Below are 17,158 nucleotides of genomic sequence, written 5' to 3' on the forward strand. Positions count from 1 at the left end.
AAGTTTCTATTGTTTTAATATGTATTTTTCTTATTTAACACAAAACTACATGAACAGTTCAGGTGATGGTGCTGTTTTTGAGAAGTTGAGTATTAGAACATAGTAGAGGACCATCAGAAGTACTGGATCACCTTAGGCTAGCATCTGCTTTCCTAAATAACATATCCCACTGCAAAGTACCACCTTGAGAGGCAGATCCTGCCCTGCAAGTGCTGGCAGAGGTGTCAGCCTGGGGAGCTTTCCTGAGCATGGCTCAGGACAGGCCCCGAACACTGCTGCCATAATGAAGGCAGCGAGGCTGGCACGTGCCATCCCAACACTGACAGGCTCTGAGCCAAGGCAAGCAGATGGGAAATGTGGATCCAGCCACTACACCAGGCACTTCTGTGCTCAGTGCAGAGTTTGTGCAGAAGGCAATGTTCACACTTGGTGCACAGTGGCAAGCTGGGGAGGAAAAAGGCAGAACCTGCTGGATGATTTCATTTGCATATTGTCCTTAAGCAGTATCCATGTTTTAATAAGTTTTAAGTGCAACCCTTCAGCTCAAGAATCAAAAAGTCTAAAGATTCCATGCTAATTAGTAATCTCTGGAGTAATACAAATCTGTAATAACTACCTGCAGATCAAAGACATTTCATGTTTAGCATATTTTAATATCAAGATAGAATTAATTTTGTAATTTTGGTAATGAAAATATAGAAATCAGTATTTGGAAGAGTCCAGTTGATTCTTTTATTCATCTGAGTGAATACAGCCAAATTTTGTGTGATGGTTCACGTTCGTGGGTTCAGTCAAGGTGTTTGTACGAGGTAGTGGGGATACAAAAGTTGCTGTAGGATTTTGCAGGTCACTATCAGATTATCCCAGCTGGATGAATGGGACTCAGAAAGCCCACTGCATACATTTTTACCCATGATCATTCCATGTACATGCACTGAAAAAATGATGTAAAAAGAAGAAAACTACAACTGTTGGAATACCAACCCCATCTTCAGTCGCTGATGGCATTGCTTCTTGTTGTTATTATTTTGATTGTGCTAAAACCTTATATAGAGAAGTAAAAACAGGGAGAATAGTCCTTAAAAATTTGCAAGTCTCAGTCCTTGAACAAAAGTAACCACATACCCGAAGGTCCCTTTGTCCTTGATTTCTTTTCTGAAGCTTCTAACTTTCCCTGATACTGTAAGTTGGGAATGTTAAAAGTACCATTTATCTATTTCTATCACAATTATATCAATTCATATTATAACAACCAAGGCAAATGCTTCAGATTTTAGGCTTGATAATTGGCACATAGTTGTAAGAATGATTTATTGTACTGGTCTTAGGATTTCCTCTCCAACATACTGCTATGGCTTCCAGTGTTAATGAAAGCTGGGCTATGAGCATCTCTCTCAGAAAGTGCAAAGCTTACATTCTTGCAAAAGATTTTGAACACCGAGCAGAGGCCATTACAAGAAAACAGGGTTGCTGCAGCAGTTTTCTGATTAACCTCCAAATGGTTGGCTTGTTACAATGTGCTCATTTGTTTCTAAGTGTTACCATGACAAGAAATGGTTTAAATGTAGCCATGCATTATAGGTAGCATTGTGCCAACTCTTCTTAGCAACATTTGTAGATGTAAACAGACCTAAGGTTTTTCTGGCTAGGTTTCCTCACATCTCCCTTTTATCTTTGTCTAGCATCTCCAATTGCATGAACAATCTTCCCTCAAGTTGTTGTTATTGGTGTCCTTTATAAATTCCTGATTTTCATTACACATGCTGCCTATAATAACCCTTAACTACATTATAATAATCCTTTGGTTTATAATAGGCAGTGTTCCACATTATTTCTCAGAGATGAGTTAACCTGCCTCTCTCTTCTTTCTGTGGTTTAAAATATCAGTACAGTAAAAACAGGCATCCACAAATTTAATTTTGTACCACCCTGCCACTACATAGAGAGATCACAAATGGGGACATGTAGTCCAGAACAAAATATATCATCAGCAAGTGTGTTACTGTTTCTCTGAACAATCAGTCCCTGGGTTGCCTTCAAACACGGTGTATGCCTACCTGCCTTCAACCTTTGCAATGGCCCATGCAGGGAGTTTCACAGCAAACAGTTTGGTTTTAAACCCAGCCTGAGGGATGCCCTCTGCAGTTACCATGGAACTACAGCTCTGGTCCACTGTGGCAGTCAGGATTTAAACCCAATGTTCTGTCTTCTCCCTGAGTAAGTCTTCAAAAAATACTATAGGTAAATGTTCTGGCTTCACAAATGGAGTTGGTGGGATAGCATTTTACCCATGAACTCCAAGAAGCAAGGTGTTGTAGGGCACTGCTATGGTCTTAATCCCAGATGAAATGTGAAGCTACCAAAACACACAATCTGGTGGGAGCTGAAAAGTCCTTATTTCATTGGGGGGGGGGGGGGGGGGGAGGTGGGGAGAAGAAAAAGAACAGTTTATCAAATTCCAGACTGTGCAGCACAAGGGCTGTGTGCAATTGCTATGCAATTTAGATGGGGGAAAAAATTATTCTCCAGCTTTGACTAGTCTGATTGTAACCCCATCCCACCTCCAAATGCTGCTTCCATTTTGTCTCTTGGGAGGTGTGAGAGAGAAAGCTCACTTGGTAGTTTCAGTTCTCTCATGACACTGTACATGAGGGAAGGCCCTAGACTGCATATACTATTTTTATTCTTCCCTATGCTCTTCCCCCACCCCAAATACCCTCCTACATCACCACTTTTTTGTTTCAAACAACAAGGCTGAACAGGTGAAATTTTAAATAATGATTGAAGATTTTTTTTATTCATTTAAGTTTCAATATCATTACAGAAAATGTTATGGTACAGAGTTGTTTAACATTAGTTTTATTTCTTTGCTCATTTAATTTCCACACGAATGCTGGTAACACTAATATCTGTACAAGATCAGTCTTTGATTTTTTTTAGTTTTTAGTTCTGTACATTTTTAAATGTATTGGTTAAAAAGGCTGTCAGCACTTAAGGAAGCAATTTTTTTGTTTGTTGAAATAAAAGGTATCCAGTTACTGCCCAAGAGTACTGAGCTGGGTGGCTGCCGGGACAAGAGACATCCCTGAATGCGCAGCGAGGTGAGAAAACCTCGGGGCTTCATTGGGTTCCCAGTGCAGCCACTCTGCTTTTGGCACTGTGCACATCAACACGAGATACAAGATAAAGAACAAGCAGAAGCTCTCTGTGAAGCGGTTATGAAGCATACTAATAAGGGAAATCCAAGTGTTGTCTACGCTAGTATAAATAAGCAGACAGCCTTGTTTTAAGAGCATAAGTAGTTGTATCTTAAAGATGAGAAAAAACACAAGTTCTGCAGGCACCTACTGCTGTCTACTAAAAGCTACCGCTATTAGAACTAGCATTGAACACACAAAGCAATTGCAAGAAAAGGAAAAAGTTGCTTTGATATAATCAGAATAAATTTCTTTGTTAAGATTTGTTTTAAAGTTTTTTTTTTTAAAAGGTATTTATTTAAATTCCATTTGAAATATATTTCAAGATGTTGACTATACTGATCAACTTTTATCCAAATCGGAAAAACTAGCTGTGCCGTTGCATATTACAGGATACAGTCAATGATATGTGGACATGCATCAAAGCTTCGCTCTTGCTGGTGACATCATAGCCTTCCAATGACCATGACATCCACCACCTCCCCCTTGTGAAGCTCCACATACTGCTCTGTCTTTGGAGGTAGCATCAACAGTCCATTGGCACTGCGCATACTCATCAGACGACTGCTCATCTGATTCCCTACAGGAGAGAGGGAGAACAGTTTCAGTTAAGTCTTCAGTTAGTTCCAAATGCTGCAAGGTTCAACAAACAAAAGCTGTTATGATGAAGATGTTTATGTGGCTAACTTATTCATGGAGCTGGGATCTTGCTCTTCCAAGGTGGATGGAAACAGACAACTCTGGAGATTTAGTCAGCCCCTCACCACACTGGCTCTCAAAATCTTCACTTCCTTTGCTGGTGGCTTTCCTATCCAGCCTTCCACATTATCTGTACCATGTATCTTGTCCTAGTAAATTGCTAATCCTATCAAAATGACTTTATTTTTCAATTTGTACACCTATTCCAGTTGTACAAACACTAAAATCAGCAGAGTCTAGAATATAATTTTTTGTATGTTCAGTTTTTAATATACTGTTCTAGAATAAATTTTATTAACTTTATTCTCTCTGAATAGAATTATGAATTCTATTGGAAAAATTCTATTGGTTGGAAAAAACCTCCAAGATCATTGAGTCCAACCTTTGAGAGAACACCACCACTTCAACTAAACCATAGCAGTAAGTGCCATGTCCAGTTGTTTCTTGAACTCTTGCAGGGATGGTGACTCCACCACTTCCCTTGGCAGCCTGTTCCAATGTTCAACAGCCCTTTCAAGAAGAATTCTTCCAGATGTCCAACCTGAACTTTCACTGCTGCAGCTTGAGGCCATTTCCTCTTGTCCTGTCACTTGTTGCCTGGCGGAAGAGACCAACCCCCAGTTGGCTACAACTTCCTTTCAGGCGGTTGTAGACAGTGATAATGTCTCTCCTGATTCTCCCTTTCTCCAGGCTAAACACCCTCAGCTCCCTCAGCCACTCCTCATAGGACTTACTCTCCAAACCCTTCACCAGGTTCATTGCCCTTCTCTGGAAATTCTCCAGCACCTCAATGACATTCTTGTACTGAGGGGCCCAGAACTGAACTAGTATTTTCCCTGTGGAGACTCACATATAGTGCTTTTTATTGAACAATTTGGATGTAGCAAAAAGACAATTAGTTGTTTAAGGACCTAAATCATCTCTTGCAAAAGTATCACAGTCAGCTTTCTAGCAGTATATAGCTAAACCAGTATTCAAATCTAGTCCTTACCTCAACTGCATCTTAGTATCCAGAATTATTCCTAGGTGGCAAACATGACTAAGAAATCCTTAGTCTGCTTTAAGAGAACACCTAGAGCCTCTGCTATTTTTCCTACTTTTCCAGTTCAGCTAAATTCACTTCTTTTATTTGTATTGCTCCTATGTCTGCCCCATCTCATGTTTGTTTAATACATGCACAACAGCAAAAGGAAGCAAATGTGCCTGACTGCAAATAAGCTTAGTGGATGTTTATAAAAATGAATGTGTGCACATACGCAAGCAAACAGGTGTAGTGTGTGTGTGTATAAAGGCAGGTTATTCAAATAAAGGATGTTTTAATGGTTAAATTGACAAGCCATATCAGCACTGAATTTTGTACTAATGTATGTGTGTGCATGTGCACAAGTGTGTCAGCAAATCAGTCTGCATAAAGAAGGTTCTGTGAAAAAGAGTGAAAACACTCTTCCCTACACATCTGTAGGAAGGCAAGGCCGTGTGTGTGTGTCTGTCAGTCTGTGTGACTGGGCACTGACCTGTACTCTGTGCCCAAGGTAGTGGTTCTTGGTGATGCCAAGTCAGAATGCACCGATGATATTCTGGGCGGGGGTCCAATTTTACATCACATGATAACTGTAGCATTAAAAAAGAAAGTATGAACATGTCATGCATTCACATTGCACTGTCTAAGATAATGGAATAATCTGCTCAATTGCTTTTCCCTAAAAGCAGTATTTTCAAAAACTTGCATTTTGAGGTCAGATGGCGTCTAGTACACGATTAAAAGCTGTAGAAGGCAGAGACTGCAGTATTTGAGGAAATACAACTGTGATGTTACAATATCAAATTGTGTGAAGATGCATTAAATGAAATATTTCAAAGCTGTTCCTTTACTGAGAGTTTACAGACAGTATTTCTCTAGAAAAAAGCCTGGTCTCTGGATTACATTGCATAAAGATAAAAATGTTATTTGCATTCAAAATCCTGCTAGCTCTGACGAAAGGAAAATGGCCAGTCTTTGAAATGAAAAGACGTACAGGGGATGGCTCATAATGGAAAAGTCATGCAGAAGTGAAGGTCATTGCAAATTGCTCTCTTTTAGAATATTTTAGCTGTGAGATAAAATCTGGACGCTTGAAAAAGGGCAAAAGAGATACATGGGATAAGCTGTAAGAGAAAAGTGCATAGCCAAGAACACTAAGAAAACTACAAAAGGTGATGTATTTCTTGGTACTTTATTTGAATCAAAAATGGAAGAAGAAGACATTATAATAACATGCCTTGAATCTATATTAAACAGAGTTACAATATCCATGATTTATTAGAAAAGTGAGAAGAGTTTCAGGAATTTATATTGCTTAGGGTGGGGATCATGTGGGTTTCTTACATAAGTAACTCAACAAAAAGGTTTTAAAGTTTGTATTTTCTGTTGCTAATACAGAACTATCCAACTCTAGGTATTCACAGAATACTCTGCATTTTTTACCACAGCCTAAAACAAATGTCTTTTTTAAACAGGAGAGTGTCCTTCCTGCTTGATTGGCAAATGGCTGCCTCTGCATCTGTATATCTTGCTCCATTAGATGGCCATCTAACTCTAAAAAATTATGGGACTGAATATTACCATGAACAGAGACTGAGAATGTACCTCTATTTGTGTGAATGTCCTTCCACTGCCAGAACTAGTCTAGGGCTCAGATTCCACAAACACAACAGTCTTTCAGAGCCCAAAGAGCTGTGCTTCAACATCTTGGGAGGATTTTTAAATAGAGGACAAGCTTCTTACCCTGGCTTTGATGATGGTGGGTCGAGGATCCAGGATACCCTGCATTTTCCTCAGTGCAGGAACAACAAAGAGATTGCAGGTGACAACAGCTGACACAGGGTTGCCTGTAGGACAAAGAACAGTTGGTGGTGATGCCCTCTTGATTTACTGTGAAATGCTGAAAGAACTCATATCTTTATAGCAATTTCACTCTGAAGGATTCTACAGAGCTTTCCATGCTATGTACTGCATGATACAGTACAGACTGCAGTGGTGTGTGGCAAGGGGCATGTGGCAAGTACATCTGTTAAAGCTACACTCTGGATGATGCTGTGCTGAGGTCCTGCTCTGACCAGAATTGCCCCATGTTCCTCAGGCCCCACCATTTGCCTCTGTTCTTCCGCTACCTTTGTCCTATGCCTACATTTGTCTGGGTCTGGAGCAGAGTTAACTGTGCATAGTTATTGGCTCTACCCTCACAGGGCTCTTTATTAGTGACTAATGGTTCCCAGACACCAAGGGAAAAATATCTTTCAATTCCCTAGCAGAGTGCCAAAATGCTTTAGGAAAAATTCAGAGGAGAATCCTACTGATTTATATGTTTTCTGTTGGCTCACAAGAGAGGTGTATGAACACCTGTCAAACACTGTCTTACATATCTGGACTTCCCTAGACAACAGTTTTAAAATAAATGTTATGATCAGACAGATGCTCCATTGGTCTCTCCCCTGGAAGAAAATGTACTGCAGCAACTAAAGCAAGAGAGGATAGAAGCACTACAGATATATCTGAAAACCACCAGCTTATCAAGAAGAGGACTCCTTGTGTAGTCAAAATTCATGGAGAGCCAGAGCAATAAGAAGAAATTAATTTCTCCTCATTTAGGACAGAAATCCATAACGAAATGTTTATTCTGAATGAGTGCTTTCCCAGGGCACGCAGTGGGCAGCGGTGCAGCTGTGCTGCCCTCTTTTGGTTCCACAGTATAAGCATGATAAACAAAAATATTCCGTGGCATGTTCTTGGGTACTCCCTCATTGTTCTCTCCATTTTCAGTATGTCAGAGTGGATGCACTGATCTACACACACAAAATATTTATGGTGAAGGTGGAGTGAGCTGTAGGAAAACACACCCCTGTAAAAAAGGTAAGGAAATTGTTGGATGGAAGAAATTGTAAGACCTGTACCAGAAAATTGTGAGGACAGGGACAAAAAAGAACTCCTTAGCACATCCCTGTAAGTCCATCTCTTCTGGAAATTTCTGAGAAAATCTTACAGGTACCTTCCTGAGGGGTCAACACCAGGCACAGGTGCTGTGAAATGTCACTATTCTGTTTCATGACTGTCATCTATGCACAGGAACAAAAGTAATCCACAAAACATCTTACCTGGGAGCGCAAAGATTATTTTTCTTACGCCGTCAATATCCAGAGTTGCAAAAGTTGTTGGCAGGCTATGGAAAAAGAAAGCTATTTAATATCTGCATTAGAATTTGACTGAACATTATCATATTATTTAAAACATCTGGAAAAGAAAACAAAACAAAACAGGACATCTCTCTCAGCAGTTCATTAGCACCTGCTGCTTATTCCACACTGGAGGTATAATCCTCTCTTTGTGGTGACAGAATAATTTTTCTTGATATTCAACTCTGAAGTTTTAAGTACACAAGTTTGGAGAGGGAATATCTAAAAGGAGATTAACTAGTAATCAAAAATCTAAATATTGTCTTCATGCTAGAAGCCAATTAACAATGAAGTAATACTGAAATTACGCAGTTACAGAGCTGTGTTTGTTTTTCATATATGGGTTTCCAATTTTTTATAACATTGGTGACTTTAATTTTCTTACTCCAGTCTCTACAGCAGTACTGACAAGGGAGCAGTATTTCTGAGCAGCAAATGCTAGCTAGTCTGCAGATGAAGGAATTCAGATACATGGGCAGAGCTGCAGCCCGGTGAGACCCAAGTCTGTCAATGAAGAGCTCTCTCTGCCTTTCAGAGCTGCTGAGTGCTCTTTGGTGACTTGCTGTGAGGGCTATTACAGTTACACAAATAGGACAGTAATGTGACAGCTCAAGAATGTGGCTGGCAAAGAAAAGGGACTCATCCTTGAAAAAAGAATTCTGTACACCATGTTAATGTAATCCTTTCAAACATCAGAAATTATACCTTATAGGAGCAATAATTAGGCTGGTTTCCTTGGCTTCATCTTGAGCAGACCACTACCACCTGGTCAGCAGATGATAGTTTATGACTAGAAACACTTTGGAGATTTGCTACACTTTGATCATTATCACCTAGTTTTGTATCTGCTAAGACTCATCTGTATCCTATTTTACCAGGGGAAGTTAGTGTTTGATGTTCCTGTTTTAAAATGCCTCTAACATGATGGGAACTATGTGCCAGACCTGCAACTGTTATTACCAGTGCACAAACCAATGTACAAAAAATCAAATTGCTAATTCATATTTACTGGAAACTCTGAATTCCCATATGACATTTCAACACCATCATTGGTAAAATCTTCCAGTACTTTCTTCTGTCAGTGCAGCTAGACAAGATAACCTTCCATGAGCTCAGCAACTTTCAGACCAAGTGGAGGGATGGTAAATCCCAGGCACCACCCTGCACTCATGAAGCACATCAAAATACAGGCATACAACAAAATCTGACTTTGCTCTTGGAACTGACTCAAGGGATTTTTTTCCCAATATAGTAACCAGAATCTTCAATCTTTTAAGATACAGCTAATAAAACCCAAAATGCAATTATTTGCTATTGCACTACAGCCAATGAAAAAGAGAGTGCTTACATTCTCAATAAGAACAGATGACCAAATGTTTTGGTAGCAATAATACCTTTCTTGTGGCATAAAATGAAAAGGGACATTTAGGGAAAAAACCAATTTCTTGAAGTTTTTCTAGCTAGTTATTTGCTAGAAAGTTTATTGCTGCAAGTCTACAGAGGAGTCATCAGAAGAAAGAATTATGTTTGCTTACAAGTAAGCCAGAACCAGAACTTAAGATTCTGAATTCTCTAAATCGAGTTATCCATTCTTGTCAGCAGCAGAAACTGGAGTGCAGATTCTGCTTCTGGGACTTCCCTACATCAGTTGTAGCAGTATGACAGAAGCCGTGAGCAATTTCCATGCCTGGGCTACATCCACCATAGGAAGAAACAAGCTTTTAGCTCACTCATTCCTTTTGTGGAGGGGAGGTGGTGGTGGTAGGAGCAGCACAAGCACCAAGCCCACACACAGTTCTTCACCAGACTATACGCAGAGACAGTAAAAGTATTTGTCTGTTTTCACAGCAAACACCCACTTGCAGCTCTGCTCTGTGACAACAGTTCTGGGCTAGAGGGAATCATTTTGCAAAGCTGTGCTTGATCTTGTGTAGCTGGACCATTCTGACCCGGAGAGCTTGCAAACAAACTGCTCTCCACAGGGAGTGAGGCAGAGGTGCAGACATCTTTCTGCTCTTGTAGTGTGAAGAAAAGAGAACTCTCTGTTCTCAACACATGTACTTTTCATTCTCTCTGCAGAGCACACTTCCAGACTCATTGATGAGCAGTGCCACAGCATAGGAAAGCAATGCTGAAACAGTTTTCTGAGGCAAACTAAACACATAAAGGACTGTGCTTACTTTAAAATTACTACGCTCAATATGCCAATTAGACAAAGCTTTGTAAATTAGCTATCATTCCACCTCTCTCAAGGAACTGCTTGTGGGAATATAATTTATGCAAATTTTGTGAAATCTTTAAGCAAACTGTCCATTTAATGTCCTTATATTTCCTGGTTTTTTCATGGTAATGTCAGTGTGAGCTCTGTGATCACACTGAAGGCTGTGGTAATGTTTATACCATGCTGGTTTCCCACCAGTCCCCAAACCTGATTTGCAACAGTTATCAGAGAAATATCTCTTACTGATAAAATATAATCTCTCTGTTCCAGTTAATTTCACCCATAAAGATGATGACTAATCTGAAGAGCACTGATTTTGCTGCTTTTCCCATATATATCTAACCTGTGGTTTATAGTATATTTGGAAAAGTGAAATCTACTGAAGCACTTCAGTAGGATATTTGGCCAATGTAGCCTCCACCTAGGCTGCCGAAGCAGAAAGATTTCTTACCCAGGTTTCATAAAAACTCTGCCAAAGTGAATCTGTGCGTGAAGATCAATATCCAGCACCTGTTTAAGATAGTCCTGTTTAATGAAAAAAAAAAAAATTAAGTAACATCAAAGTGGCTTTACATCATCTAAGCATTCAAAGCAATTAATTAATATCAAGTGAAGATGAAAATTTGCATATCCTGAAAGTGCTACAGCCCAGTAGGGAATTTCCAGTATTTGAAAGGAAGTGTTTTGGAAAAGAAGAAGTAGAGAACAGACTCATTTAGGTACCAAACCTGATTCCATGAGGATATTTCCTTAAAATTCACCTGCATTATCAGAGTCTTAGAGTACCCCACAAATACCTACTACTAAAACATTCTCTATGTCAAAGATGGAAGAAAACTTTTATGGTTCAAATTTAAGACTTTAAATGATCAAATTATCTAACTTTTCCCGTGGAAGCTATCTAATTGTAGATTTGGAGATCTCCTGCTACTTTCAAAATCAATTACTGTATTGTAGAAATCATAGTTTTCCAGGATACTGTAATTATCGTAATTTCTTGGGTCTAACAGTATAATTCACAGTGATTGGGTTTAACAATCCTTAAAAGAAAAAACTGAGTGGCTTGTGAATGAGTTCAAGTTAAATGATTTTGCATAAACACGATTGATCCAGTTATTAAAACAAATGGAATTACTTGTTTAATCTTTATTGAAAATTGCTGTGCCTAAAGATGTAGTACCCTGTCTGTTGTGTTTAGTGAGGCTAAAGACAGAGGCCATAACAGTCATCTGTGAAGACAGACTTTGAAAGCAGCAAATCTGAAACTCCCTGGCAGTTACCCTTTTTTTTGTGTGTGTGTTCAAATACTTGGAAAGCAGCAACTCATTTCAGCCAGGCTTGAACTCTCAATTATTAATCGCATGAACCCTCTTTTACTTTCTGTTTGCTTTTTGGATGTTCAGTGCTATTTCATTAAAACTGCAGAAAGCTCAGCATCAGAGGGCAGACCATCAGTGGAATATAGAGCCCATTATGAGCCAGAAGGTCTGAATGTCTGTAAGACCATTCAGCAATCCAGCCACTTCTTAGAATGCTTCCATGTCTGCACTATGTTGCCACATTCCCAATTTAAAGACCAGCACTTGTCCTTGATTATTTTTCTAGGAATACTGAAGACAATGGGAATAATTGAAAGTAATTTGCACTGGTTTAATTAATTATCCATTTTCATAACGTATCCGACAATATGATTTCTACTCAGAAAAGTAGACAAAACCAGCACTCATGTTTCCCATCTCCTAATGACTGTCTTTAGTATCTGTTAGTTATAAAAGATGTTTATTTTACCTGCCAAACTCACAGATTCAGCCTGGGATCAAAAAGTAATTTGAGTTTTCCTTCGCATAAGTCATGATTAATAAATGTCCTGCAGGTTCATCTATGCCCCACCAGCATCTGTGTATCCCTATTTTCTTTGATGGTTTTGGCACAGGGCTTATCAACAGGAACTCAATCAACAATTCTGTTAATGATTCAAAAGGCAAATATATCAGCTCACTGGGTCTCATATGCATTGCATCTGTAGGACTATCAGGTGCAAAATGTGATAAAATTATTTTTGTAGCAGAGCTTTGGCACATTCAGGAAACACATGTGCTGAGTAAAATAATGCTATTTATATACTCAGGTTGCTTTTTGAAGTACTTTCAAAGTACCTTAATTCTATCAACATTTTACCTGCTCTAGAAATAAAAAGAAGTCTGTTGCCTTTACCTGCTATTAACCCAGCACCTTCCTCATCTACATAAATCATTCCTTAAATAAAAACACATTTGTAAACCACTCACATCAAGAATTAAAATCTTTTCTGTTGTACTATGTCAACTATAGTACAAAAACAAGAAGAAAAGGAATGAGCTCTGAAGACTATTTTCTTAAGTAATTTACATGTAAGTGTCCCAGTAAAAGTAAGGTCCTTTTTTAATAAACATTAATACAAAGGCAGTAGCTTGGATGACAGACTCTGGTTTGAAATTCTTACATGTATTGTAGGAAGTCATACTTAAATTTTGCATACCTTTTCCCCCATAGATACACCTCCTGATGTAATGATCACATCAGCACGGCTGATACCCTCATTCAGTGCATTCAGTAAATCATCTGGGCTACAGGAAAGAACATGCAAGCAGATTAGTGGCAGGGAATTATTATGAGTTGTAATATAAGTCTGTGTGCACACATACAGATGCATATATGCACGTGTTTTAAGAGAATAATACAAGGTCTTTTCCTTCTTAAGATTCCACTCTGTTCAATTCAAGTCAAGAACTGCAATCTCACTAAGTGAATTCCACACTGTTTGGCACCTTTCTGTCTAAGCTTTGCAACAGGAACAGTGGGATACTTTAGATTGGGACTGAAGAATGCTAATACAAGTGTCTAAGAGTATGCAATTGGCACAGTAGGTAGTAATACAAACTGTGACTTAGATGAACTGACAAGGATATATAAAGGGACCTGATACATGAAAATTACGGACCACCAAGCAGGCTGCAGTACTACCTCTCTAGCTTATTTGATGTGTGCAGAAATGGGGGTGAGTCTCCACTTCAAACTTTGATCACTGAAGAGTGGGAGTAAATCCTTTGTTTCTCTTCTCTGTTAGAGGGCTCTGTAGCAAAGCCACCTGTACATATCCACTTCAGCTTGCAAAAACACAATCCATCCTGTTAAAAGGTCTATTCACCTTCATGAGAAACAGTGTAATGGGAGCTATGATATTCTTCCATACAAAGAGTATAACCATGAAGGATATTGGTGTCCTATCTTCTTTCCATTTTAGGTCTAAACTGGAAACTTTGAAGTGAGCATTATGTATTTAAGAGCAGTACCGATGCCAATACAGAGCTTCAAGACACGCAGTGGAGAAACTGTAATACAACCCACCCAGGTCCAAAGGAATCAAAACCAATTTCCAATATATTAAATTCATACTTTGCATTTAACATTTGTGAACTGACCAGAAGTTGACCGGTTGCTACAACAATGTATTGTTTCTTCAACAGTATATTTTCACTCCAGTCATCCTGAAAGTTTTTCATGGGAGGCTGTTCCTACTTAGAATGCCATTGAAAGAATGGGTAATAATGCTAGTGACTGTATGAAGGCGTTCAGCTGGAATACAGCACCTCAGGTAAATGCCACACTACAATTACAAAATACCATTGTGGGTGATGAATGCAGGCTGAAAATGGCATGTGGGCTATCCTTTGGGAGCTTTGGCTGTATTTCATCCAAAAGTAGAACTACAGCAGTAATTTTGGAGTTTGAGCTGAAAACACGAAAATTAGGAATATTATGCAAGTTCTAGTTGACCTTTCAGAGACTAGCAGAAACTGTGTGTTTCCAAATGTCTCAGAAAAAAATTTCTTTCCTCTGAGCATCCTTTCTTTGCCCATGGTTCAGTGAAATACAAGCAGCAGTTAGCATGAGGTGGTGCTGTGTGCACTACAATTTATGTGACGCAAGAATGACTGCACTCCCTCCCTGAGTAAATATCTCAGTGCATGCAACCTTGCACACACCTCATCTCCTCACCAGAGAGCCCTCAGGTGTCCTCAACCCTGGTTATGCCCTTACAGGCAGAAAGACTCAAGACTCTTTCTCCACTATGTCCAGTGACTGCAGCAGCATGTTCTTTGGCATCACAGTGTAGTCATCCTGCACAACTTTATTATCTGTGTTGGGTTACATCCCCTCTCTAGGGTCAGATTGCTTTGTAAGAGGTAGGCAACAATTACAGCAGAAAGAAGGGCAGATTGCTGTAGACTGCAGTCAGTAAGATAGAATTATACACTACCCCTTTTTTAAAGGAAACAGTGGTTGCAGTATTGTGGCATGCCATCATTACCTTTGTTTAGGGTACTGGGTATCTTGGATACTCTTAATGGCCTACAAAGAACGCCTAAACTGTTTTCTTTGGGAGAAAATATAAAACATATGGGCTCAAGCAAAACCATCTCTTTTGTTCTTTAGGAAACTGAGACATTTTATCAGCTGCCCCTTCTGAAATCTCAGGATCATTTTCTCCAAAACCCAGCACAAGTCTTCACTAGTCAATGAAGGAAAGTAGAAAGAAGCAAGTCTGCTGCTGGCTACTTCTTCAGAACCAATTGTCTCGTATTGATCGTCTAAGTAGTATCTGTATGTAATAAGATACTGTTATAGAGTTTGTAATAGGAAAAGTCCCTCAAGGTCTAAGAATTCCTTAATCCTTGCCAATGAGGCTGCTTGGAATGCAGCAAGGAATACATATTCATTACATAGGTCGATATTGCCATTCCCAAGGCTCAGCAGTCAGACATATGCCACTATCACCAACCTAAGACTGCTTTCAGTATAATTTTCTCATTAGATTGTGATGAAGCTGAGGACCTTATCTGGAGCTTGCTTGAGGCTGTTTCATTTTATCTTGTTTAATTATTTAAAAGTTATTCATAGGTAGCAACACCACCTGTCTGGGGACATGCTAATTCTTGATAATGAAGTGGCTTGCTTTTGGTTGTGGTTTGAGAATAATGGAAGGAATAGTAAAAAGCAAACAAGTATATATTTAACTGTTGTTAAAGTTAAATAGAATGGAAATGCTGCTACTTACATATGGAATATATTGTGTTTGTATATATATTGAACTACTTAACAAAAGAAAAAAATCAATAACCCCTCCCCCCAAATAAGCCCAAACTTAAACCAGGTGAGGACTCAGTTCTGAGGGTAGCATACCACTGGACTAGTTCATCATTCAGGTATTTTTATTTTGTCATGTAAAAAGCTGAATATTACTGGACTTGGTGCATTTTTAGAATTTCCAGTAGAATGATCCGTGTAACATACTTTTCTTCATCATTTTAAAATTCTTTTCTTTACCATCTGTATAGTGCAAGGCATTTAAAAATTCTACCACTAAAACTTTCTCCAGCCAATAGCACTGCACATCATCTTTAATATAGTTAAAAGTGCATAATTATTCCAAAATGAAAGACGTGATAGAAATTTTGTTGCAATAAACCAAATGATTATGTTAGTTTGGTTTTTATTCTGAAAAAAGGAGACAGAATTATCTCCCTTGCTTTTGCAGAAAGTGTCTCTCTTTTTGACATTTTTAGCAGACTTCTTTTTGTCACCCAGGTCTGCTTAACTTTATGTTGTACTTAAGGCTGGTAGTTCCATGCCTCTGCAATTAGCACCAAACACTCCTTACAGGAGTCACCTGTTGCAATCTTCAATCAACACTGTAATGGACATTTCCCATGCCTTTAGTGGATTTAATGCAGAGAGTTATTACTCAAATTGCATATTAACACTGATTTGATAGATAACAAGACTTGTTTCATTTGTTGTGTAACAGTGAGCAGCAGCTCCTTTAAATTGACATAGAAATGGAATAAATAATGGAAACTATTAAGTTCTGAAAGAATAGACAAGATAACTTTGGTATCTGAACATAATACGACAAGATTGTTTTACAAGGCAGGTGACAAATCGCCATGAAGCTGGGAAATAACACTCACTTTTGGAGCAGCTACAAATCAGAAACTATATTCTGAAGCCCTAGCCACTGCTAGGGGCAGGATACTGGATTAGCTAGACTAACGGTCTAATTTACTACAATAAATCCTTTAAAATATCTGGATTTTTTTCTGTCATGGACAGAACTGTAACAGGTGCTCAAATATAGTGATGAATACCTTAATCAATGTAAAGTAGGTTTTGATGGGAAGTCTCATTTCCAGATGGCAAAATTACTCTGTTTCATTCAGTGACTTTCAAAGTCAGAGTGACATTGTGCACAAAAAAGGAGTGAGCTTTTCTAACGTGCTGCAACTTATTAAAAAAGTTAGATATGTTTCAGATCACATCTGATCATCTTTTGTAAATACCTTGAAGAAAATTTGTTCTGTAAGGACTGCATACGCTTTATGAAACTATTCATATAGATAAATAAGGAACAAATCCAAACTTTCTCTCAACACCTGGAGCAGATTTTGTCTGCACAAATATAACGTATTGTACATACATTTTTGAAGCTGCAGACGCAGTGATTTGCATAAAGGGTGCGTGTATTTTTAAGTATCTCTTTATATTCTCTGCTAATTTTTTCAGTCTGATAAACAGAGTAGCTACTTTACAACCCAAATTTCCTAACCTGACCCTCTTTGTTCAGGTTTATGGAATAGAATGAGCAGTGCAATCTGGAAATTAGTTGGAGGGTAACTATTGTATAATGGCAGCAACATGCATCCAGTAAGCAGATGCATGACATTGCAGCTGACACTTGATTTCATTGATTTGAAGAGAGGACTTGCAGGATGGCAGTACAGAAGGAACACCT

The 17,158-nt window shown here is 38.8% G+C and overlaps 1 protein-coding gene across 2 annotated transcripts in view; it reads right to left on the minus strand.

Moving 5' to 3' along the window:
- Positions 1 to 2,828: 2,828 nt before the first annotated feature.
- Positions 2,829 to 17,158, minus strand: part of GPHN (gephyrin) — a 281,765-nt gene continuing 267,435 nt past the window's right edge. For both annotated transcript variants that reach the window (XM_082283301.1, XM_082283300.1), the window contains 6 exons: positions 12,845 to 12,932; positions 10,778 to 10,851; positions 8,028 to 8,092; positions 6,661 to 6,764; positions 5,411 to 5,507; positions 2,829 to 3,777 (listed from right to left, as the gene is read on the minus strand). In XM_082283301.1, the coding sequence (XP_082139427.1) occupies positions 3,644 to 3,777; positions 5,411 to 5,507; positions 6,661 to 6,764; positions 8,028 to 8,092; positions 10,778 to 10,851; positions 12,845 to 12,932 (562 nt within the window). In that variant the 3' untranslated portion in view covers positions 2,829 to 3,643. The remainder of the gene's footprint in view (positions 3,778 to 5,410; positions 5,508 to 6,660; positions 6,765 to 8,027; positions 8,093 to 10,777; positions 10,852 to 12,844; positions 12,933 to 17,158) is intronic.

This window comes from Coloeus monedula (assembly GCF_965178545.1).
Source record: "Coloeus monedula genome assembly, chromosome: 6".
Lineage (NCBI taxonomy): Eukaryota > Metazoa > Chordata > Aves > Passeriformes > Corvidae > Coloeus > Coloeus monedula.